This window comes from Cherax quadricarinatus, chromosome 35, assembly GCF_038502225.1.
Source record: "Cherax quadricarinatus isolate ZL_2023a chromosome 35, ASM3850222v1, whole genome shotgun sequence".
In the NCBI taxonomy this organism is placed as follows: domain Eukaryota; kingdom Metazoa; phylum Arthropoda; class Malacostraca; order Decapoda; family Parastacidae; genus Cherax; species Cherax quadricarinatus.
Window position 1 is genome coordinate 11,530,487 of NC_091326.1, and position 24,476 is coordinate 11,554,962.

Below are 24,476 nucleotides of genomic sequence, written 5' to 3' on the forward strand. Positions count from 1 at the left end.
GCTGGTCCTAGTGGCATTAAAAGAAGAAGGGAAGTAACCCCGGAAAAGGACTTGCCTCCTCAAGTGTTAATGGAAGGGGATTCCCCTTCTAAACACTAACACTCTCTCTCCCCTCCTCCCATCCCATCAATCATCACCAGATCTTCAATAAAAGTAAGTGTCATGTAATTGTGCATGCCTTTTTCAGTTTGTGTGTACTAAAATTAACATTTTTTTGTGGTAAAAAAATTTTTTTTTCATACTTTTGGGTGTCTTGCACGGATTAATTTTATTTCCATTATTTCTTATGGGGAAAATTAATTCGCATAGCGAACATTTCGCATAACGACCAGCCCTCTTGCACGGATTAAGTTCGCTATGCAGGGGTCCACTGTATAATCTTTGTGTAATAACTGGACAAAACATAATAAATAGGAGAATTGGGGATCAAGGAGAGGAGGATTTAGAAAAAATATAATGAAATTCACCATTTACTGAGTACTTCAACAGCTCTCCAGCTTAACAATAAATATAATTCACATACAGTAGGGCCCCGCTTTATGGCGTTTCGCCTTATGGTGTTCCGCTAATATGGCGATGTCAAATTATGACCAGAATTTGCTATATGGCAAGCGGTCTTTCAAATATGGCGCGCCCCACATGGTTTGTTTACATTCTTCGTGACCACATCTATTATATCTGGAAACTTTCCAAAATTTCAAGTGTTTTACAGTTATTGCATATTTTACATGTACTTTGATAATTATACTTATATGTACCTGTACCTAAATATACTTACACACTGTGCTGGTGTGCAGGTACACATTAAAATCGCTAAGAGTCTCTCTACTCATGGCACCAATAGTACGTAATAATCATCACTCTTGGGCACATTAAGTGTCTTATTTTACATTAATATAGACATTTTCATTAATCCATCTATGATATTTTCCTCAAAATTATATAAGAAACACATTACATAGCATATAAACATGATACATACACTCATAGAATAAAAATTTACGTAAATATGAGATTTGTTTACAAAGCGGCTGTGTAGGTAGTATTGGACGAATTACATTTTCTCTAGTCAAACACTGTGGGGATACCTGTATAAAAATATTCCTTTTGTATGCCTTCACTCTATATATAGCAATTCACGACCCTTGTAGGTTTAGCGCTTTTTTATTATGATGATAATAATATCATCTTCATTCATCTAAAAATGGTGTGTTGCATGAGAATGGGAGTGTTGCTGTTTGTTTATTCTGTACTAACTTGTACACAATGTAAGAGTATTTGTATAGTGAGGTAATTATTATTATAATAAAGAAATATTGTGAGGTAAAAGTTTTACAAACTCTTACAAACGTACGTGAATAAACTGAAAGTAGATACATATTAATACGCATTTATTTCGCCTGACAAAGTTAGCGCCCACTACCTGTTCAGTTTGTGTTCTTACATTGTCTGAACTCTGTATCTTGTTCTCTCTCTTGTTTACGCTTTCGTTAACTAGTTGGCTCTTATTGACAATGGCGTCTAAGCTTAGCTGTGATAAAAAGAGAAGTCATAAGCCTCTTGCTTTAAGTGCCAAGTTAGAGGATGATGGTGTGTCATTCTGATTTTATTCAATAATCACCCTGCCACTCACCTCTCACACATTAATATTAATATTTTAAGGTAAGTAATAAGTGTACTCTGTGTGTATTTTTTCTTTTATTGTGTTTTTAATGCCTATTTCTGTTGCTAACTTAATATAAGCTAGTGTAAACTTGTTGTCTGGCATTTATTGCATATTTTATATGTGCTCTGATAATAATACTTGTGGACCTGTGTGGTAGCTGGGCGGAGGACAACATTACGTTTTCTCTGGTCAGGCACCAGAGAAAACGTGTATGAATCTGCATTTGGCCCAGCCACTCCCCCACTCTGCTTTTGTTTAGAGTTTTTGGCATGAATTATTCATTACTTTTCCCTTTGTTTATGATGGCATCTAAAGGTAGTTGTTAGAAATGATTAAATTCAGTGAACAAGGTATGTCGATACTAATAATATGGCTCTGGGTGACAGTGTAGGTAGCTGGTAGGTGTAGCCCGGCTACCTACACTAACTTCTTACTAATAAATACTACTCACCTTTCTTCCTACATTAAGACTACACATATTTTAAGGTAAATAATGAGTGTACTGTATGTGTATTTTAACTCTCTGGGCTGTTTTAAATATCGTATATTAAGTATGAGACGGGTAGCCAGGGATACCTGCACCTGACTTCCCGCAAATAAGTACTATTCACCTCTCGCCCTACATTAAGATTACAAATACTTTAAGATAAGTAATGACTGTACTGTGTATGTATTTTACTTTTTGTTTTTTAATGCCTAGTTCTATTACTAACTTAATATAATTTAGTGTAAACTTGTTGTCTGGCATTTATATGCATTGATAAATGGAAAAAATGGCGTTCTGCTTTCCAGCGATAGCCTGGAACCTAACCCTCCATATAAGTGGGGCCCTACTGTATATTCCTAAACAGAAATGGAGCCTTATTACCAGGGAAAAGAGGGATGGATGAAGAGATACATCAGTGAAGTCTCTGGTACTCACAATACAGTATACTCTCCCTGTCTGTTGCCAGTCTTCCTTCTCTCCTGCTAGTCCCTGCTTTTTTTTAAAGCGTTACTCTTTCCCTAGCTAAGAGTAACTAATCACACCTGGTACACACATCAAAGTTTTAACCCAAATAAGATTTGCTTATGGGAGTGGGTTTACTTAAAGCCCAGGTCACCATTTCTTAATAGTGGAAGAGATAAGGCTAATGCTTAGATCAGCACTTTGTAATAGATGACGATGTAAGGCTTATACAGTAAGCTCTCAATTTGATGGACTAATGGGGAGAGCACATGGCCAGAAATGGCAGGGGTGGTAGTGTTGGAGATGTGATTAATTTGTCATGATTGTATCAATAATGGACATTTCCTTAACCAACAGATTTTTTTTTTTTTTTTTTCAGAATCAGTTTACCCAGGAGATTTTGACCCATATTTCTGAAGTCTGTTAAATTGATGGTTTACTGCATTTAATTACAGCTGGACCTGGCTGGAGTAAACATCACATCATTAGCAAATATATTAACTTATAGAAAATTATAAACAATTTTATCCAATAGGTAATTTTTGAAACACAGTAGGTCACACATTCAACAAATCATTAATGATGAGTAATGTGCTAGACATCTGTAAAATTACAGGCATAATACCAGTACTCAAGAAAGGAGACAGACAAAAAAACTATGAATTACAGAAGAAAAGGACTTATCAACTTCTAGGGAACTCTAAATTTATTACAGAATTCAGGCATACTGTGTTGTACATTCAAAGTTAGGGCCGTGAAATCCCCACTTTACGAGGGCACCATTTATCAGGGTTTTTAATTTTTAAAATGAGGTTTTTCTGGAGAAAAAGTATTTGACTCAAAATTTACTTACAAATGTATTAAGAAAGTCTTGCAACACTAGTCAGACAGCTATATATTCATAATCTGTACAGTAAGGCTTCACTTATACGGCAGGTTAGGTTCCAGGCTACTGCTGGAAAGCGGACATCACCGGAAAGCAGAACTCCATTTTTTCCACTTATAAATGCATATAAATGTAAATGCCAGATAACATCTTTACACTAACATATATTAAGGTAGCAATAGAACTAGGCATTAAAAGCAATAAAAAGTAAAATGTACACACAGTACACCTATTACTTACCTTAAAATATTTGTAGTCTTAATGTAGGGTGAGAGGTGAGTCGTATTTATTTGTAGGAAGTCAGGTGTGGGAAGAATGGTAGCCAGCCAGGGCAGCCCACCCCACCCCACCCACACATAATATACTACGACATTTAAAGTGCCCCAGAACAATAAAGAGAGAATGAGAGGACAGAAAGGCTGAGTATGTAAACAAAGAGACATATGCGTCTGGTTTTGGTTCACACACGTTTGTATTATACCATAATACAAACACTTTACATTGCGTAAAAGTTGTCTCCAAGGTGATACAGTAGAATAAATAAAGAGGAACACTTCCAGTCTTACGTAACACCATTTTTAGAAGAAATGACGCTCTGATTGAAGGCATACGAAAAGATTAATTTTCTAGTTACCTCCAGTAATATTATAGTGTACGCATTTTCTCTGATGTTGGACTAGAGAAAACATTATTCTTGCTGTCACTCCTACAAGTTACCTGGCTACCACATCTCATATTTATATTAATTTATTCTACTGTGGGGTGCATTTATCATGTTTATATGTTATGTAGCATTATTCTTATATAATTTTGAAAGAAATTTCATAGATAGATTAATGGAAATGTCTATATTAATGTAATATACAACATTTAATGCACCCATGAGATTATTACTATTTTTAATATGGTGTCTTCAAGAGTAGAGAGACTCTTAGTGATTTTAATGTGTACCTGCATTCCAGCACAGTGTGTAAGTATATTTAGGTACAGGTACACATAAGTATAATTATCAGAGTACATATAAAATTTGCAATAACTCTAAAACACTTGAAATTTTGGAAAGTTTCCAGACATAATAGGGAGATGTGCTCATGGAGGATGTGAACAAACCGGGTGGGGCATGCCGTATTAGAAAGACAGGGGGAGGTGTATAGCAAGTTTTGGTCATAATTTGAAATAGCCGTATTAGCGGAATGCCATAAGGCAAAATGCCGTAAAGCAGGGCCCTACTGTACTAGGTAAACACACTGAAAGTTAAGGCTGTGTGGGGAAATATGCTGGAAGTTTGGTTAGTCTTTTCAAGTTGTGGTGTTTATCTTATTGCTTTAAAACCTGAAAGGAAATAACCTTGTTTCATCCACATAGTTATCTTCTGTGTTATTCATCAAACTAGAATGCTGCATGTCTCGGAGTAGAGGAGAAATCTCTGAGGACACCTATCATTGCCATACTAACTTGGCTAGGTAACACAAATCACTAAGAGGCTACCTTCCCTTCTACAGTAATTTTTTAGTACAAGTAGGTAAGCTAATAGGCTACTTTCCCTCCTATATTTTTCTTTCAGTTAACTATTTCAGTCTTAAAAAAAATAAATTGATGTTCATAGTCAGAATTTGCAGCAATAAAATATGCTGTACATCTTGGCATTAGAAGAACTGTGTTTGCAATAACTACTAGCCATGTGTATCTTGTTTACTCGTCACCTAATGAGCACTTATTCTCATCTGTGTAAACAATGTGTGTAGTGTGGTACCAATTACACACACTTTGTATACTGTATACCAAAAATACAATTATTTATTAATTTTTGATAGGTATTTAGCCTGCTGGTGTTTATACAATTAAAGTAAATAGCAGGTTGATAAAATAAACATTAATATTTTCTAATACATTGGAATATAGTTTCTTTTATGGGTCATTGACTATTTATATACACATCAGGCTATTACAAAATGTTTGACTATTATATCCATAATTGTAGAGTATATGGATCTTGTATAATAGTGGTCTTGGTATATCTCATGTGTCAAGTTAGCTCCCACTAGTTGGAAGAGTAACTATGGTAACTTTTTTTAGGGTCGAGTGGAGCTTTCTCTCCCGCCCGCCTGCCTCCCACTCTGCGGCCAGGTATTACAGTATGGGGAGTTTGAGCTCACTGCACCTCAGTTTTCCTCCATATTACTTGCCTATATTCTCTCCAGCATACCCCTTGACAACCTAGTTTTGAGTTTATGTCATTATTGATTCATGTTAGTTACATTTTCTAATGAATTTATAATACTGGATTGTGCTGATATTATTTGTGGCGTTAGTAAGGACAAGAGTAGCTGTAAAGGTTTGCTTAATAAACATTTGAATACCACATGTAACACTTAATTATGTCAAAGCAGAAATTGCATGAGACAGCACTTGTTAATTAGTTGTGTTGTGAATGTGTGATATTACCATTTGCTGCAAATGCTTGAATGGATCTTTCTTCTTGCAATTTTCCTTTGATTATTGTAGCACTTTTTGTGGACATTAAATAGGATGGAATCTATTTACTTTTAAGTGTTATATGTTATGGAGAATATTATTTCATTAGTCTTTAGTAAACCGCTTTCAGGTGATTGAACAGTATTTCAGTATTTCATTTAACTTAGAGGAATTATTCATTTTTTGTGCCTAGTAGAGTGGGACCTAAGGCAAGCAGTTTATATTGGGGCATTTCTGGTAGTTTCAATTGTGTTGGGAGATTCATGGCTGTGGCTTCACATTGCCTTAATTTATTTTCTGGCTGTCAGTCTACAAAGGATAACAGCTACCAGCACGTCTGCTCAGTGCTTGCTTTCAGATCAGTGGCCACACTGGAACTCATGTTGAAGTTTTAGAATGAAGAAACACTTGTTGATCATTTTAAAAAATTATACTAATCTGCATTATAAATGAGCAAAAAAGATGAGCTTTTTGATAAAATGTTTATGTCAACAAGTGTCACTCCAGGTGCACATAAGCATGTTAATATCCTGAATTACTAAAATTTTCAAACAAAAAAATTATTGTTTAAAACCATTTCTGTTTTAATTTCTTTGATGGTTTTAAATAAGCAGCTCATATGTTTTAAGTGTTTTTTTAATAGTTTTTAATATAGATGTCCATAAAGCCCAGCTTCCTTCATTTATTGATTTTTAACACAGTTGACTATTTGTCACCAAAGTAGTGATCCACATAAAGGATACACATTCACCATGACAACCTATCTATTTTTCCAGAAATGCATGGGCATCACATTTCAAGTGATCCATTGAACTGCAACATCCCCATCCATCCCTTCGACGTGCAGACACTATACCCTGTACCCACTATAACACTTAAGTCTGTCTAACCAGTTTTCCTGAATTTCTTATAGATGTTGCCTTCTTCACACTTAAACACTTCAACAGCATATCGTATCCCAGAAACCACTCCACTTCAATCTCCACACTAGCATATCTGCTTGATACTCAGGTCCTTGTTATTTAAAACCTTCATGCCCTTCTGCCAATCCTTCCAGGGATGTTCCCTATACAATACCTCCTTCTATCCAGTTGTGATTTATTCACCTTGATGAGCTTACTTTGCTCCATCTTTTGTAAATGACCAACCCATCTGAACAATCCTCACCCTCTGTTCTGCTTTATTTCTTTGGGCCCCCAGGACTTCTAATACAGATTTTCTTTTTTTAAGAGCCAGAACACAGCTTTATGTGATGTGACCTTGAGAAGCCACTTCATAATCTTGGTGTCTTGGGGCCTGTAAAGTACTGGTGTAGATGACAGTACCACATACACCATTCATGTTACTACTTCTCTTAAAGCTGTGACTGTTATGATTCATGCTTCATATATCCCAGCCACCATTGTTCACTGGAGGATCTTCTTAAACTGGTCTCGGTTGCCTCAGCCTTTCTTTGTAAATTTAATCTTTTAAATGGGTCATTGTGGATGGCTGGCTGCACCTGGCTTTTTATTAATACTGATTTTTTACTAAAATATAATTGATGTACACACACTGTTACTAAAAATCAGTGGAATAAATTACCTATATATTGGCTGCAGTTCTTGTGATCTGTAGTGTTAGGAAGCCTGGTAATGCGTGTCAGACAATTTTACGATAGACTGATGTGTATCTTATGCTTGCTCTCTAAATATCATACCTAGTATGATTTAAAATGATATATACAAATAATATGAATAATAAAAAATGAATATATGTTATATATCCCATACACTACCTGTGGTTCTAGGAATTTGTTGTGAGTGATATGGAAGAGATGTGAATTTTGCTTAGCACACAGATATTACAATATTATTTTTTCTAAATATTTGACAAGCATCACTAATTTATTTGTCATTGCTTAAAATTACACTTTTAACAGAATAATGGTGTATATCTTGTACAGTGCATGTGTTATGTTCCTGAAAATTGGTGCTTTACTGAAAATAGCATTATTCAAGGTTATGTTCCTTGAATCTCCAAAGTAGGCAGAAAATTTCTTTTGAAAATAGGCTGATAAAGCTAAGAGAAACATCTTTACCTTTAAAGTCTGATTCCTATTGCTTGTTGATAGGCAAGTGTATATAGGGTTAATGTATCCTTGAACAATGCCTGTATAGACATGTAGCAGGCATTATCAGCTAAAACCGCCATGTACCATTCTAATGTCTAGGGTAAGCCAGTTGCTTGTGTATATTCCTTCCACAAAAACTGGGAAGTAAGGCTCAGTACAGCATAACCTGTGGTGTCCCTCAAAACTATCCCCCAACAACAATAACTGTGTTGTAGTGAAGCTCATTCATTCACAGCTTTCTTATTTAATGTTTTCACTTTATTATCACTCGCCAACATATTCAACAACTGTATATATACTTCTAGGGTAGGCAAAGGGCTGTTAAAAGCAAGGGAGTATGTAACTACAGATTTATTGTTTACTAGCCATTGTGCACTCCTCTCACCTCCACAACACACCTTGAAGTATATCTAAGTATATCTCATTTTTCTTAGAAATTGTCAGAATTGTCATCACTCTTTAATTTTATTCTTGACTCCCCAGCATCCCTCGTATTTTTTTTGGGTGCTGTAGTTAATATCCAGACACAAGATAGGGTAATAGTAATACTTTATCTGAAAGTGTTTGATGAATAAACGAGTCATTGTCGCCACGTTTCTAGAAAGCAGTGTAGGTAGAGTGGGTGTGATGACAAGGTGTGATTCTGAGCCTCCCACAAATTATGGCTTGTGTTGGGGAGTTTTCAACACAAATCAGATTACAGCTTCTGTTTTTCAGTAGTTTGTTGCTGAATTTACATTTTTGGGTATTGTGTAACCCTGGAGTCTACTGTACATAATTGCATCATGCAAATGGAAAATTACATAGTACACATGAAACCTCTCTTTACACAGTTTTTGCTTTTCTTAATTTGTGAAATCTTTCTCTTCACAGTTCCCATATAAAAGTCACTAGACATCATAAGTACAATGTTAAAACAGTTAGAATCCAGTGCCTTGTTCAACTCAGAAACTCAGAATCACTATACTGTTCACTGGTATGCATCACAAAATGTCTAAATCTCCTAATCCGTATTAGATTAATAATAGTAATATAATCACATAGAAATCACGTAGAAAGAAATTTGGTAATAAGTAATACATATTTTATGAAAAAGAGGATAAATAAATATACAAGGTATGATGTAGCACATAATGAAAGTAGTTTATTAGATTATGTATTGCTGGATAAAAGGTTGATGGGTAGGCTCCAGGATGTACATGTTTATAGAGGGGCAACTGATATATCGGATCATTATTTGGTTGTAGCTACAGTTAGAGTAAGAGGTAGATGGGAAAAGAGGAAGGTGGCAACAACAAGTAAGAGGGAGGTGAAAGTGTATAAACTAAGGGAGGAGGAAGTTCGGGTGAGATATAAGCGACTATTGGCAGAAAGGTGGGCTAGTGCTAAGATGAGTAGTGGGGGGGTTGAAGAGGGTTGGAATAGTTTTAAAAATGCAGTATTAGAATGTGGGGCAGAAGTTTGTGGTTATAGGAGGGTGGGGGCAGGAGGAAAGAGGAGTGATTGGTGGAATGATGAAGTAAAGGGTGTGATAAAAGAGAAAAAGGTAGCTTATGAGAGGTTTTTACAAAGCAGAAGTGTTATAAGAAGAGCAGAGTATATGGAGAGTAAAAGAAAGGTGAAGAGAGTGGTGAGAGAGTGCAAAAGGAGAGTAGATGATAGAGTGGGAGAGGCACTGTCAAGGGGAGTTAGTAGATGGGGAGAGGGAGGTATTAGGTAGATGGCGAGAATATTTTGAGGAACTTTTAAATGTTGAGGAAGAAAGGGAGGCGGTAATTTCATGCACTAGCCAGGGAGGTATACCATCTTTTAGGAGTGAAGAAGAGCAGAATGTAAGTGTGGTGGAGGTACATGAGGCATTACGTAGAATGAAAGGGGGTAAAGCAGCTGGAACTGATGGGATCATGACAGAAATGTTAAAAGCAGGGGGGGATATAGTGTTGGAGTGGTTGGTATGAAAGAGGGGAAGGTACCTAGGGATTGGTGGAGAGCATGTATAGTCCCTTTATATAAAGGGAAAGGGGACAAAAGAGATTGTAAAAATTATAGAGGAATAAGTTTACTGAGTATACCAGGAAAAGTATACGGTAGGGTTATAATTGAAAGAATTAGAGGTAAGACAGAATGTAGGATTGCAGATGAGCAGGGAGGCTTCAGAGTGGGTAGGGGATGTGTAGATCAAGTGTTTACATTGAAGCATATATGTGAACAGTATTTAGATAAAGGTAGGGAAGTTTTTATTGCATTTATGGATTTAGAAAAGGCATATGATAGAGTGGATAGAGGAGCAATGTGGCAGATGTTGCAAGTATATGGAATAGGTGGTAAGTTACTAAATGCTGTTAAGAGTTTTTATGAGGATAGTGAGGCTCAGGTTAGGGTGTGTAGAAGAGAGGGAGAATACTTCTCGGTAAAAGTAGGTCTTAGACGGGGATGTGTAATGTCACCATGATTGTTTAATATATTTAAAGATGGGGTTGTAAAAGAAGTAAATGCTAGGGTGTTCGGAAGAGGGGTGGGATTAAATTATGGGGAATCAAATTCAAAATGGGAATTGACACAGTTACTTTTTGCTGATGATACTGTGCTTATGGGAGATTCTAAAGAAAAATTGCAAAGGTTAGTGGATGAGTTTGAGAATGTGTGTAAAGGTAGAAAGTTGAAAAGTGAACATAGAAAAGAGTAAGGTGATGAGGGTATCAAATGATTTAGATAAAGAAAAATTGGATATCAAATTGGGGAGGAGGAGTATGGAAGAAGTGAATGTTTTCAGGTACTTGGGAGTTGACGTGTCGGCGGATGGATTTATGAAGGATGAGGTTAATCATAGAATTGATGAGGGAAAAAAGGTGAGTGGTGCGTTGAGGTATATGTGGAGTCAAAAAACGTTATCTATGGAGGCAAAGAAGGGAATGTTGAAAGTATAGTAGTATCAACACTCTTATATGGATGTGAAGCTTGGGTGGTAAATGCAGCAGCGAGGAGACGGTTGGAGGCAGTGGAGATGTCCTGTCTAAGGGCAATGTGTGGTGTAAATATTATGCAGAAAATTTGGAGTGTGGAAATTAGAAGAAGGTGTGGAGTTAATAAAAGCATTAGTCAAAGGGCAGAAGAGGGGTTGTTGAGGTGGTTTGGTCATTTAGAGAGAATGGATCAAAGTAGAATGACATGGAAAGCATATAAATCTATAGGGGAAGGAAGGAGGGGTAGGGGTCGTCCTCGAAAGGGTTGGAGAGAGGGGGTAAAGGAGGTTTTGTGGGCGAGGGGCTTGGACTTCCAGAAAGCGTGTGTGAGCATGTTAGATAGGAGTGAATGGAGACGAATGATACTTGGGACCTGACGATCTGTTGGAGTGTGAGCAGGGTAATATTTAGTGAAGGGATTCAGGGAAACTGGTTATTTTCAAATAGTCGGACTTGAGTCCTGGAAATGGGAAGTACAATGCCTGCACTTTAAAGGAGGGGTTTGGGATATTGGCAGTTTGGAGGGATATGTTGTGTATCTTTATACGTATATGCTTCTAAACTGTTGTATTCTGAGCACTTCTGCAAAAACAGTGATAATGTGCGAGTGTGGTGAAAGTGTTGAATGATGATGGAAGTATTTTCTTTTTGGGGATTTTACTTCTTTTTTGGGTCACCCTGCCTCGGTGGGAGAGGGCCGACTTGTTGGAAAAAAAAAAAAGTCACATAGTTAGCTAGATATATGTGAATCATTGAATGCTACATGGCAAAGTGATGCACAAGAAAATAAGGAGGAAATCACAGTCAGTGTAGTAAATCAGTTTAAGTTAAATAGTCCATAGAAGATTTTCAGGGCATCAAATGAGAAGTCAGAAATGAAGTTGGCTTGCTTTATGAACAGGACAATAAGTCAAAATATGTTAGATTATAACCACAACCTGTCGGATCTACAAAATAGTGCTGGGCTCAGAGAAACAAAGAGAATCTTGTATGATCTGAAATAATAATATGAATGTAAATTTACTAATGATGGATTAACCAAATATATTCGTACTGTTATACAAAAAGTAGAGAAACAGTCCTTCATGCTGAGATTTACAGTTAGCAGCAGCTAGGTTGGATAATGTTGTGAATAATCTTAGGATGGCCCTGCAGTCTCTCATTTGGTTTGTTCACTCCTTTTCCCGACTTGTCATTATTTGTAGTAATGAAATATAGGTGTAAGTTTGGAGCTTTACATTTAGTTATCGTGTAGGTTTCATCAAATATGATAATGAATCATTAATCTGAGTAGAAAATTTTGAAATACAGGTATACTCTTAAATTCACGTCCTTTATTTTTCTGACATTTTTGCTAAAGGATCTCCTGGCTAACTGCTTCAATTCACAAATTATGCAAGAATTGTGTTTGGAGTGATTTTGACCCCATTTGACATGCCTAGGCCAAAATACTTTCATATATCAACACAAAAATATTCAGTTCAGATCATTATCTAATAATGATTTTAGGGAAATTCATAGTAGATATAAAACTTCAATGCTTCTTTTTCAAAATGGTAATGCAACAGTTTGTATGAGCAGTTTCATTTATTAATGGTGATGTGCCACTAGTTGGTAAGCAACTGTGTAATGCATGATGTGAAGAGGTTGAATACTAACATCTGTTTGTAAAAAATTGTGTAGTTAATAGTTTTTGGTGTGGAAGCATTTGCAATGCAGTATCATTTATTGATCTGATGCCCTTCAAGGGGTGTGGGTGTCTTAAATGTCAGTGAAGGGCACTTGGGCCATGGAATTGGATCTACTCTTGGATCTAAACTAATTGCCTCCCATTCCCTGCAAGATGTATAATCCCTCTGGGTTTAGTGCTTTTCCATGAAAATAATAATATTGGCAATTGGTGTGATACATTCTCCACATTCATTTTGATTTTTTAGTGGCCTTTTTTTTTTTTTTTTTTTTTAAACATTTTCCTCTGCTTTGTCTTTATTTCTTTTTCATCACTTATTTACCTCCTTTTGCATATGATCACTGGAACAATCTAAATTATTTCTAAAAGAGGTCACTCCTATATACTGTATATAGTCTGTATTTTTATGGTGGGAGGATATTTTAAAAAGTTAGGCAGTAAATGGAAATATGGTTGAGATGCTGGTAAGGAATATAGTACTAACACAGGATAAAGTATTCAGAACATTGAATTCTTGAGAAATTAAGAAATGCATGAAAACATAGCCTTAAATGAGAATAGACACAATACGTACTTGAAAGATTTGCCAAAGTGGTTCAGGCATGTGGTGTGTTTAGGTGTGCATAGGATGAATCTTAAAAATAAAGATCATTGGAGATATTGGGAAGTGCAAGTAATGGGCATGATGAGAAACTTCCTAATATTATTCGATGAGGCTCTATAAACTTTATGGTCATCTGTTTGACATGCAATGAGTATAAATCCAGTATTTTAATACTTCTTAACACCGGCTGTCTCCCACTGAAGTAGGATGACCCAAAAGCGGAGGAAACACATTCATCATCATTGATTCAGTCTCTTGCCAGAAGTGTGCAGACATCACGGTATTATTGATGTTTATCATAAGCAGTGTGAAAGGTTGGTTAGGCATGAATAATCATTTCTAAAGTCATGTTGCCCTCTGAGGAATTTTGTTGTTTATGTGGTTAATTTGTCACACTAGTTAGAAACACTGGTCTTTACTTCAAGATTACTTTCCTGTCTTTCTTTTATTTTGAACAGTAGTGGAGTATTTTATTTGCTACTTTTCATTTTTAGGTATTTGAAATACCTTTAATAATTTATAAGTTTTGCAAGGAAGCTTACACAGTACTGTACTTTTATGACTGTTATTTGAAACTGTGTTCTACATATGTTTGCTCTGCAGGGGCAACTGTATAATTATACATAGCACTGTATGTTTGTATATTTGGTGTGAAACACAACTTATATATTTGTGTACGTGTTTGTGTGCATATGTGTGTGTGTGTGTGTGTGTGTGTGTGTGTGTGTACACTCATTGGCCATGGCCACTTAAGTACACCTGTACACCTGCTGGTTAATGCAGATATGTAATCAGCCAATCTCAGGATAGCATCTCAATGGCTAAAGCATGTGGACATGGTCAAGAGGTTCATTTTTTGTTCAGACAAAACATCAGAATGGGGTAGAAATGTGATTGTTGGTGCCAGACAGTGTGGTTTGAGTATCTCAGAAACTGCTGATCTGGGATTTTCATGCACAACAGTCTCTAGAGTTTACTGAGAAAGATGTGAAAGACAAAACATCTAGTAAGTGGCAAATTCATGGGTGAAAATGCCTTGTTAATTGGAAAGGTCAGTGGAGAATGGACAGACTGGTTCAAACTTACAGAAAGGCAACAGTAACTCAAATAACCACGCTTCACAATAGTGCTATGCAGAAGAGCATCTCTGAATGCACAACATGTTGAACCTTGAAGTGGATTGGCTTCAGGAGCAGAAGACCGCACACAATTCCACTCCCGTCAGCTGAGAATGGAACGAGATTACAGTGGGCATAGGTTCACCAAAACTGGACAGTTGAAGATAAGAAACATGTTGCCTGGTTTGATGAATTGCAACATGCAGATGGTTGTGTTAGAATTTGGTGTAAACCTTTGGTATGTGGTGAAACAGGAGATTCACAGTATGAATGTGCGGCTGACAAATCTGCAGGAACTGCATGATGCTACCACTTGAACATGGACCAGAATCTCCAACGAATGTTTCCAGCACCTTTATTGAATCCATGTGATGAAGAATTCAGTCTGTTCTGGGGCAAAGTGGGTATCAAAAGGGTGTACCTAATAAAGTGGCCATTGAATGTGCACATATGTGTTTAAAATACATAGATGTTTTCACTCCCAGATTTGCGGTAGTGTGTGATACATGAGTAAAATGACACCAGTATTACCCTTTCTGGGTTTTTCAATATTCTTTTGATTTTCAGAAACATGGCTCTTAAGTATCCATTTGTGGTTATCCAGTCTGTGTTCTTAATGCCGGAGTTAATTATTATGCTTTGCACTTAGGCCAGTTTCTCTGTATGCACTATTTAGGTCATGTTATGTTAACATCAATTAATCAAATACTGTATAACATACAATAATGCATTAGAGCAAGATTTTTTTTATGAATAGAAAATGGGGGGATCCACTGTATTGACTTAGGAAGCATAACAGTAAAATATCAATGTTCTAATTTACTCATTCACGAGCCTTGTAAAATACCATTACATACTTGCTTAGGAGGATAGGTTGGGTTGTGATAGTCAATGTAAACTTTTGAAGGCTTGATACTGTACTTTTATTCTTAGTGTTGATAGCAACAGTATTTTCAGAGGATGTTAAAAGCTAATGATAACATTGGTTCTGCCTCAGTGGGAGACAGCTGGTGTGTTAAAAACAAAAACAAAAATTTGGAAAGTTTTGGTATTATTATGCAATACAGAAACTAGATTATTCATTGAATTATTTGCTATCATATTGTTCTGTATCACCTAATAAGTCTGTGCTTATACCACATGAGTTCCCATCATACAGTGACCTAAACATTATAATGCAGAGATAGGTGTAATTGTGCTTTATTACTCTATTGTATGAATTGCTTGTCTCATATCATTTGTAATGCACGCAGCTGCCATTTATTCCACTATGATTTGCAAGACATTTGTTAAAATGAATATCTTTATTGTAATCCAGCTCCCAAGATATTGAAAGAATCAGGTTGATGCTGCTAGCATGATGTACATTATTTAATTAAAACTAAATTGATGTTTTTATTAAATTACTCTGATATAGCTCAAGTAGCACTGTTATTTGATATAGTTTATTTTTAATTTTGTAAATGAATGGATAACATCCTTTAAAATTTAATTGCAGTTGAAAAGAAATTTTGTTAGTATTTTTGCCATACAGTGCTGTCAATGATATTTTGCTTACCCAGTGCACCATAAATTAAACAGGTAATTAGGAATCTCAAGTTTTTATTTTTTAATATACAGGTCATATTTTTGTAATCAGTTCCATTTTTTTTTATACTATAATTGATAACTTTTACTGGTGCAAATAAATAAGGCAGTTGTTATAATTGCAGACACATCGAGTAGCGGAGCTGATGGGATGTTCCCCATGATGAAACCAGTACCTGGTGGAGGGATGCCTGGGGTGAGTGCAAACCTCTTCTACACCTTCACCCTATATATAGTTAGATATTGTATAATTCCATTTATTCTTGACCATATATCAGAAACCCCAAAAATAGATTTGTTAAGGAAGTTCAAAAAGATATTAACTAAACAAAACGGAATGCTTGTCAAACAGATCAGTCTATGCATTAATTTCTGAAAGTCATGTGAATCAAATAAATATGTGTTCATATGACCAAGTGTTTATAACAAGATGTGTTGAATGGTTATGTAAGAGTAGCATGTGGTGAGGGTGGCACTCTCTCTCAGGACTTTCCCCTGGGTAGTGGCCCTGATGGGCCCATGGGTGGCCCTATGGGTCCTAACACCATGGGCCCTGTTATGAATGGTGATGGCTTGGAGGGCATGAAGAACTCCCCTGCAAATGGTCCTGGAACGCCGAGAGATGATGGAGGCGGTATGGGGGACTACAATCTAGGAGGCTTCGGGGGCCCTCCGGAGAGTGTAAGTTGCTCCTGTGGCGCTATTGTGGCCGTCCTTCTGCTTGTGTGAGGTGTAGATGCTGGATGCTGCTATATGCACATATAACTCTTAATTCATGATGATGATAATTTCATTACATAGTGTATGTATTTATCAGTGACTGCTTTTCACATTGTTTTGACACTATTTCTTATATTGAGAGATTAAGTTTTACACATTATACTAATTACCTCTTAATATGTTTCATTTTCTTGAATGGTATAAAATTTCAAATGCTTTAAGACTCACATCTACCATGTGATTCTTCATAAAATTTGTGCATTAAGTAGCATCTTCCCTTGTTTGTTTTAACTGAGTGAGTTACTAGTCCCATAGTTTAGTCAGGGATGTGCAGAGGAAGATGATAGTAAAGTAAAGACTCCAGATGACCTTGAAATATTATTTATGGTTGTAGCTGAGAGATAACAGAGTGGCTTTGAAGCACATGTTCTTTCATGTATGACCTGACCTGTTGTCACTTGACATATTACCTGTACTGCCATATTGCTTTCATTTTATGAATTCTTAGGCTCTCGAGATAGTGCAAGCATTTGTATTGAACATTGTTTTAAAATACATACAGTAATGGAAACATCTATAAGCATACAGTTTTTAAACTAACATTTTGTATCGTAGAGAAATAGTGAAAAAATTGCCTTCAAAGCATCATAAGGTATATTTAAAAAATTAACTTAGGATTATGCATATTATAACCTCATGTACTGATACTGTACCTTGGGATATGGGTGACAGTTCTACTATGATATGCAACTGGCATAACATGCCTTTCTTTGTATTATCAATTAAGCCAGTTTCTTTCTTCTCAGGAGATGATTTAAAGGAAACTAGACATTTATTTTTTAAGTAATATGAAGTACCTGCATAAAACATTAATACCATATCAGTTTATACACACAGCGTAGGTTTTACTTTTGTTAGGAATTTTGTTGTTGATCATTTCCCTCATGATCTGAAGTAATGGTTATAAGAGGCAGGAGCCCATCAAGTAAATAGTATTTACCTAGTGATTTTGACCATATTATCATATGGTATAGCATGCTATAGTTTTTCTTACCAGATTTTATCGCATTCTGAGTGGTACTCCTGAAAAACAATGGTTTTCATTAAATTTTGAATATTTTCACAGTAGTTTCTAAAATGCCTTATCTATGTAGCAACTGCACATTTAGACCTGAACTATTCAGACATTGTATAAACTAGTGACATGTTTGTCTGTGCAATTTTTTCACTGTAAATTTAATACTAATTGGAGAAACGATGCACTAATATCATTGAGGGGAAGTGGTTTCAAGTATATACATTATTAATGGTCAAATGAACAATACCGGGAGAACATTTCTGGGAGTGAACGCCCCTGTAGCCCAGTCCCAGGCCTGGCCTGTTAATTAATGTTAATATGAATTTTAAAGTATGATTAAATTTAAACTATCAAATAATGCTTTGAACCATTTTATGAAATATTGCAAAATTATAGTACAGTAAAATTATATTTAAATTTGTAGCTTTGATTGGTGTTGCCCACTGGTTTTTATAATTAATACTTATCTTATTTGACAATTGTATGTTAACTCTAACCTTGAACAATATTTTATGACAAAAAATTAATTCTTCAGTCTTACACTATATACACTATATAGCCTTTTTTTTCCCCCTAAAGCTGTTAGATATACAGTACAATAACTAACTGAATGTAAGCATATATGTTATTGGGTTGTACAAACTGTTGAAAAGTTTCACACTTAAATTGTGTCGATATCGTCTTTTTGAAAAGTATTTTGATATGCATGAACTTAAAAGAAAAAGGCTTACTTTCATATTAAAACTTAACACTTTGAATAAAGTATACTGAAAATTGATATGTGAAGATATATTATGGCATGCTATAACATAGAGTATGATTGAAATAGGCATAACTGCGTAACAGAACTTTTATTATCTTGACATTTTGCTTGTGTAACAAGATTTTCCAAGTCATTTAAAATTTATGAGCAGCAAATTTATATATACTAGCGTAAAGTCCAGTGGGAACAGGTGCGGTGATGCCATAGGCATCCAGAGAGCACTGGGGATGCCAGTGTGCCTTGTGTATGCATGTGAGGCATCAGTGAACTGTTTCTGTTTCTTGTAAGAGAAAGATTTGCTAAGCTAAAAGTGCCCTGATTCTTCTGATTGGTATTTTATGTGCAGATTTGATTGGATTTCAGTTATCTTCATTAAGTTTTGTCTCTTTGCTTGATTACTAGTTGAAAAAAAAAAACATGTTATTCAGGTGAAACATCAATACAATTAAAGTTCTGTTTTGAATTTGTGTCTATGTCTACCAACTTGTCAGATATATGCCATCGCGTTCTAAAGATAGTGTATGCTATAACTGAAATATTTGCAAAGATATATCATAGCATTGTGTAACCTAGAAATATATATACAAAGACTCATTATAGTATGCTGTAACTTGGAAACAAAACATTATATCAAGAAAATATTTTTTCTGGGGGAGATATAATATATGATAATGTGGAAATATATGCCAATATGCATTATAGTATGCTTTAATTATGGAAATCTAAACAGAGATTCATTATTTAAACAATGGTACATTATAATGTGATTTAAAATAGAAACATTAGCAAAATCAAAGGAAATGGGACAGCATAAATTTATTTTGAGTTGGTGTTTGTTTCAGCCAAACTCCTAAATGCATTAATGCCATAATGATAATTTCCAGTACAGTAGGTCCACTGCTTAAGACATTTCGTTCCTGAAAATTGTTCGCAAGTTGATTGTTCATAACTCAGAATCTATTTTTTCTTAGACACCCAAGATATAATTGGAGATGCATTCCAGAGCCATAATATGTATTCCTTTTCTAATATTATTTATTTTTAACTAAGATCATTACCTAATGTTTTGCACTCATTACTGTTCTTTTCGTTTACAAATAATATTAAGCATTGTTTAATTAATGTTTACATGTTAATTAAATAGAACAGCTGCTATGCAGCATACAGATTGTACAGAAATATAGGGGTTGGCAGTAGCTGGTCTGTCTCTCTCTCTTTCTTGTTTTCACTTGCCTATTCATTCCCACCCTCTCTCACATCGTATCTACTACAATACTCCTTACGTACATTCACCACTTCACTGCTGTGGCTGAGTGTGTTGTGGGAGGAATGGGATAAGTGTGTAAGGGCAGACAGCAGCTGGAATGCCTCCCTCTCTCACTCTTCTATTTACTTCCACCCTCTCTTGCATTGTAATTGACTCAAGACTTCACATATGCTTACCAATCCCTCATTGTTATGGTGGAAGTTATTATATGCCTGGCTATATTATGTGGGAAGGTAGTGGTGAAAATAATTGTGTGAGGGAGGGTGTGACGTGAGCTCTTGCTGTCATGCTCCTCATCCACTAGAAATTTCTAGTTTGTGGGCAACAGCTAGTGAGGCTACTACACCCTAACAGAGAAATGTATTTATTTAATTTACAGTTCCTAATATATATATATATATATATATATATATATATATATATATATATATATATATATATATATATATATATATATATATATATATATATATATATATATATATATATATATATATATATATATATATATATATATATATTAGGAACTGTAAATTAAATAAATACATTTATATATATATATATATATATATATATATATATATATATATATATATATATATATATATATATATATATATATATATATATATATATATGGGAGACGGCCGACTTGTTGAAAAAAAAAAAAAAAAAAAAATATATATATATATACACATATATATATATAAGAAGAGCAGAGTATATGGAGAGTAAAAGAAAGGTAAAGAGAGTGGTGAGAGAGTGCAAAAGGAGAGCAGATGATAGAGTGGGAGAGGCACTGTCAAGAAATTTTAATGAAAATAAGAAAAAATTTTGGAGTGCGTTAAACAAGTTAAGAAAGCCTAGGGAAAATATGGATTTGTCAGTTAAAAACAGAGTAGGGGAGTTAGTAGATGGGGAGATGGAGGTATTGGGTAGATGGCGAGAATATTTTGAGGAACTTTTAAATGTTAAGGAAGAAACAGAGGCAGTAATTTCATGCACTGGTCAGGGAGGTATACCATCTTTTAGGAGTGAAGAAGAGCAGAATGTAAGTGTGGGGGAGGTACGTGAGGCATTACGTAAAATGAAAGGGGGTAAAGCAGCTGGAACTGATGGGATCATGACAGAAATGTTAAAAGCAGGGGAGGATATAGTGTTGGAGTGGTTGGTACTTTTGTTTAATAAATGTATGAAAGAGGGGAAGGTACCTAGGGATTGGCAGAGAGCATGTATAGTCCCTTTATATAAAGGGAAAGGGGACAAAAGAGACTGTAAAAATTATAGAGGAATAAGCTTACTGAGTATACCAGGAAAAGTGTACGGTAGGGTTATAATTGAAAGAATTAGAGGTAAGACAGAATGTAGGATTGCAGATGAGCAAGGAGGTTTTAGAGTGGGTAGGGGATGTGTAGATCAGGTGTTTACATTGAAGCATATATGTGAACAGTATTTAGATAAAGATAGGGAAGTTTTTATTGCATTTATGGATTTAGAAAAGGCATATGATAGAGTGGATAGAGGAGCAATGTGGCAGATGTTGCAAGTATATGGAATAGGTGGTAAGTTATTAAATGCTGTAAAGAGTTTTTATGAGGATAGTGAGGCTCAGGTTAGGGTGTGTAGAAGAGAGGGAGACTACTTCCCGGTAAAAGTAGGTCTTAGACAGGGATGTGTAATGTCACCATGGTTGTTTAATATATTTATAGATGGGGTTGTAAAGGAAGTAAATGCTAGGGTGTTCGGGAGAGGGGTGGGATTAAAGTTTGGGGAATCAAATTCAAAATGGGAATTGACACAGTTACTTTTTGCTGATGATACTGTGCTTATGGGAGATTCTAAAGAAAAATTGCAAAGGTTAGTGGATGAGTTTGGGAATGTGTGTAAAGGTAGAAAGTTGAAAGTGAACATAGAAAAGAGTAAGGTGATGAGGGTGTCAAATGATTTAGATAAAGAAAAATTGGATATCAAATTGGGGAGGAGGAGTATGGAAGAAGTGAATGTTTTCAGATACTTGGGAGTTGACGTGTCGGCGGATGGATTTATGAAGGATGAGGTTAATCATAGAATTGATGAGGGAAAAAAGGTGAGTGGTGCATTGAGGTATATGTGGAGTCAAAAAACGTTATCTATGGAGGCAAAGAAGGGAATGTATGAAAGTATAGTAGTACCAACACTCTTATATGGGTGTGAAGCTTGGGTGGTAAATGCAGCAGCGAGGAGACGGTTGGAGGCAGTGGAGATGTCCTGTCTAAGGGCAATGTGTGGTGTAAATATTATGCAGAAAATTCGGAGTGTGGAAATTAGGAGAAGGTGTGGAGTTAATAAAAGTATTAGTCAGAGGGCAGAAGAGGGGTTGTTGAGGTGGTTTGGTCATTTAGAGAGAATGGATCAAAGTAGAATGACATGGAAAGCATATAAATCTATAGGGGAAGGAAGGCGGGGTAGGGGTCGTCCTCGAAAGGGTTGGAGAGAGGGGGTAAAGGAGGTTTTGTGGGCAAGGGGCTTGGACTTCCAGCAAGCGTGCGTGAGCGTGTTAGATAGGAGTGAATAGAGACGAATGGTACTTGGGACCTGACGATCTGTTGGAGTGTGAGCAGGGTAATATTTAGTGAAGGGATTCAGGGAAACCGGTTATTTTCATATAGTCGGACTTGAGTCCTGGAAATGGGAAGTACAATGCCTGCACTTTAAAGGAGGGGTTTGGGATATTGGCAGTTTGGAGGGATATGTTGTGTATCTTTATACGTATATGCTTCTAAACTGTTGCATTCTGAGCACCTCTGCAAAAGCAGTGATAATGTGTGAGTGTGGTGAAAGTGTTGAATGGCGATGAAAGTATTTTCTTTTTTGGGGATTTTCTTTCTTTTTTGGGTCACCATGCCTCGGTGGGAGACGGCCGACTTGTTGAAAAAATATATATATATATAATATATATATATATATATATATATATATATATATATATATATATATATATATATATATATATATATATATATATATATATATATATATATATATATATACATACGTACCCCACCTCAGTGGGATACGGCTGGTACGTTGAAAGAAAGATATGTATTGTACGTTGAAAGAAAGATATTGTATCACTATTACTGCTACTTTTGTCACTACTACTACTTCTACCACTAGTGAACATCTAAATGGTACCTCGCTAGTATTGCACCTCACTCTGAGCCTTTATATACCCTCTGTGTCCATGTATTGTTTGTAATGGCTTGATAAACCTCCTGGAGAGCGAAACGTTGCCACAATAAAATGTCACATTAGTTGCACTTGTGTCCTTTTACTTTACAAGTGGAAGATGGATATTAATAAAGGGGATATTAATAAGGTCTTGAGAATATCTCTCCAGGAGAGAACCCGCAGTAATGGATTTAAATTAGACAAGTTTAGATTTAGAAAGGACATAGGAAAGGATTGGTTTGGAAATAGGGTAGTTGATGAGTGGAACAGTCTACCTAGTTGGGTTATTGAGGCTAGGACTTTGGGTAGTTTCAAATTTAGGTTGGATAAATATATGAGTGAGAGGGGTTGGATTTGAGTGGGACTTGCAAATGAGTAGATAGAGTTATCAGAGCTTATTTCTTGGGTAGCATTGAAAATTAGGTTGGGCAAATGTTTTGTTAGTGGGAGGGATTGTAAAGGACCTGCCTAGTATGGGGCAACAGGCCTGCTGCAGTGATCCTCCTTTCTTATGTTCTTATGTTATATAATGTAGAACTTAGCCATACAGATTGTGAAAAGGACTTGGGGGTTATGGTGAGCAGTAACCTTAAACCAAGGCAGCAGTGCTTAAGTGTACGTAATAGGGCAAATAGATTATTGGGATTTATATCAAGAAGTGTAAGCAACATAAGTCCAGAGGTTATATATCATTAGTACGGCCTCACCTAGATTATGCAGCTCAGTTCTGGTCTCCATATTACAGAATGGACATAAATTCGTTAGAAAACATTCAGCGTAGAATGACTAAATTAATACATAGCATTAGAAATCTTCCTTATAAAGAAAAATTGAAGATTCTTAAATTACATTCACTTGTTAGATGAAGAATGAGGGAAAACATGATCGAAGTGTATGAGTGGAAGATGGGTATTAATGTAGATGAATGGTTCAGAGAACCGACATGTTGATAAATTAGACACATGTGCAATTCTTGGGTATCTTTATTGAGGAAACGTTTCACCACACAGTGGCTTCATCAGTCCATAGAAAGGAGAATCTTGAAGAACAGGAGGAGAATGAGGTAATCAGTCCCTCAACCTTGAGTCGATGTGGTCAGTCCATCAATCTTGAATAGAATACGGCATACGTGCTGAGAAGGAGCTTATAAACCGTTGGCAGGAGAGGTGCAGCAGTCATAGGTCGTGTAACATTTGTTCAATGTTGAAGTAGGTCGTGCCCAAGAATTAGGCAAGCGAAGAATTCCCAAGTATTAAGATCCCAAGAAGTTGCAGTGTCTGACAGGTTTGTAGATGAATGGTTCAGAGAACTGACATGTTGATAAATTAGACACTTGTGCAATTCTTGGGTTTATAAGCTCCTTCTCAGCACGTATGCCGTATTCTAT

General features: G+C 35.8%; 1 protein-coding gene across 19 annotated transcripts in view; it reads left to right on the forward strand.

Annotated features, from left to right (window-relative positions):
• The window catches only part of Ssdp (Sequence-specific single-stranded DNA-binding protein), an 876,306-nt gene that overhangs the window by 652,827 nt on the left and 199,003 nt on the right, over window positions 1-24,476 (forward strand). For 16 of the 19 annotated variants that reach the window (XR_008407936.1, XR_008407935.1, XM_053785328.1 and 13 more), the window contains 2 exons: window positions 16,177-16,247; window positions 16,538-16,732. Coding sequence is in view for 17 of the 19 variants with exons in the window: in XM_053785328.1 (XP_053641303.1) it covers window positions 16,177-16,247; window positions 16,538-16,732 (266 nt within the window). In the remaining 2 variants the exon portion in view is untranslated. Of the gene's footprint in view, window positions 1-5,577; window positions 7,524-16,176; window positions 16,248-16,537; window positions 16,733-24,476 lie in introns of those variants that run through there. The other 3 variants (XM_053785340.1, XM_053785342.1, XM_053785343.2) reach the window with 2 other exon arrangements.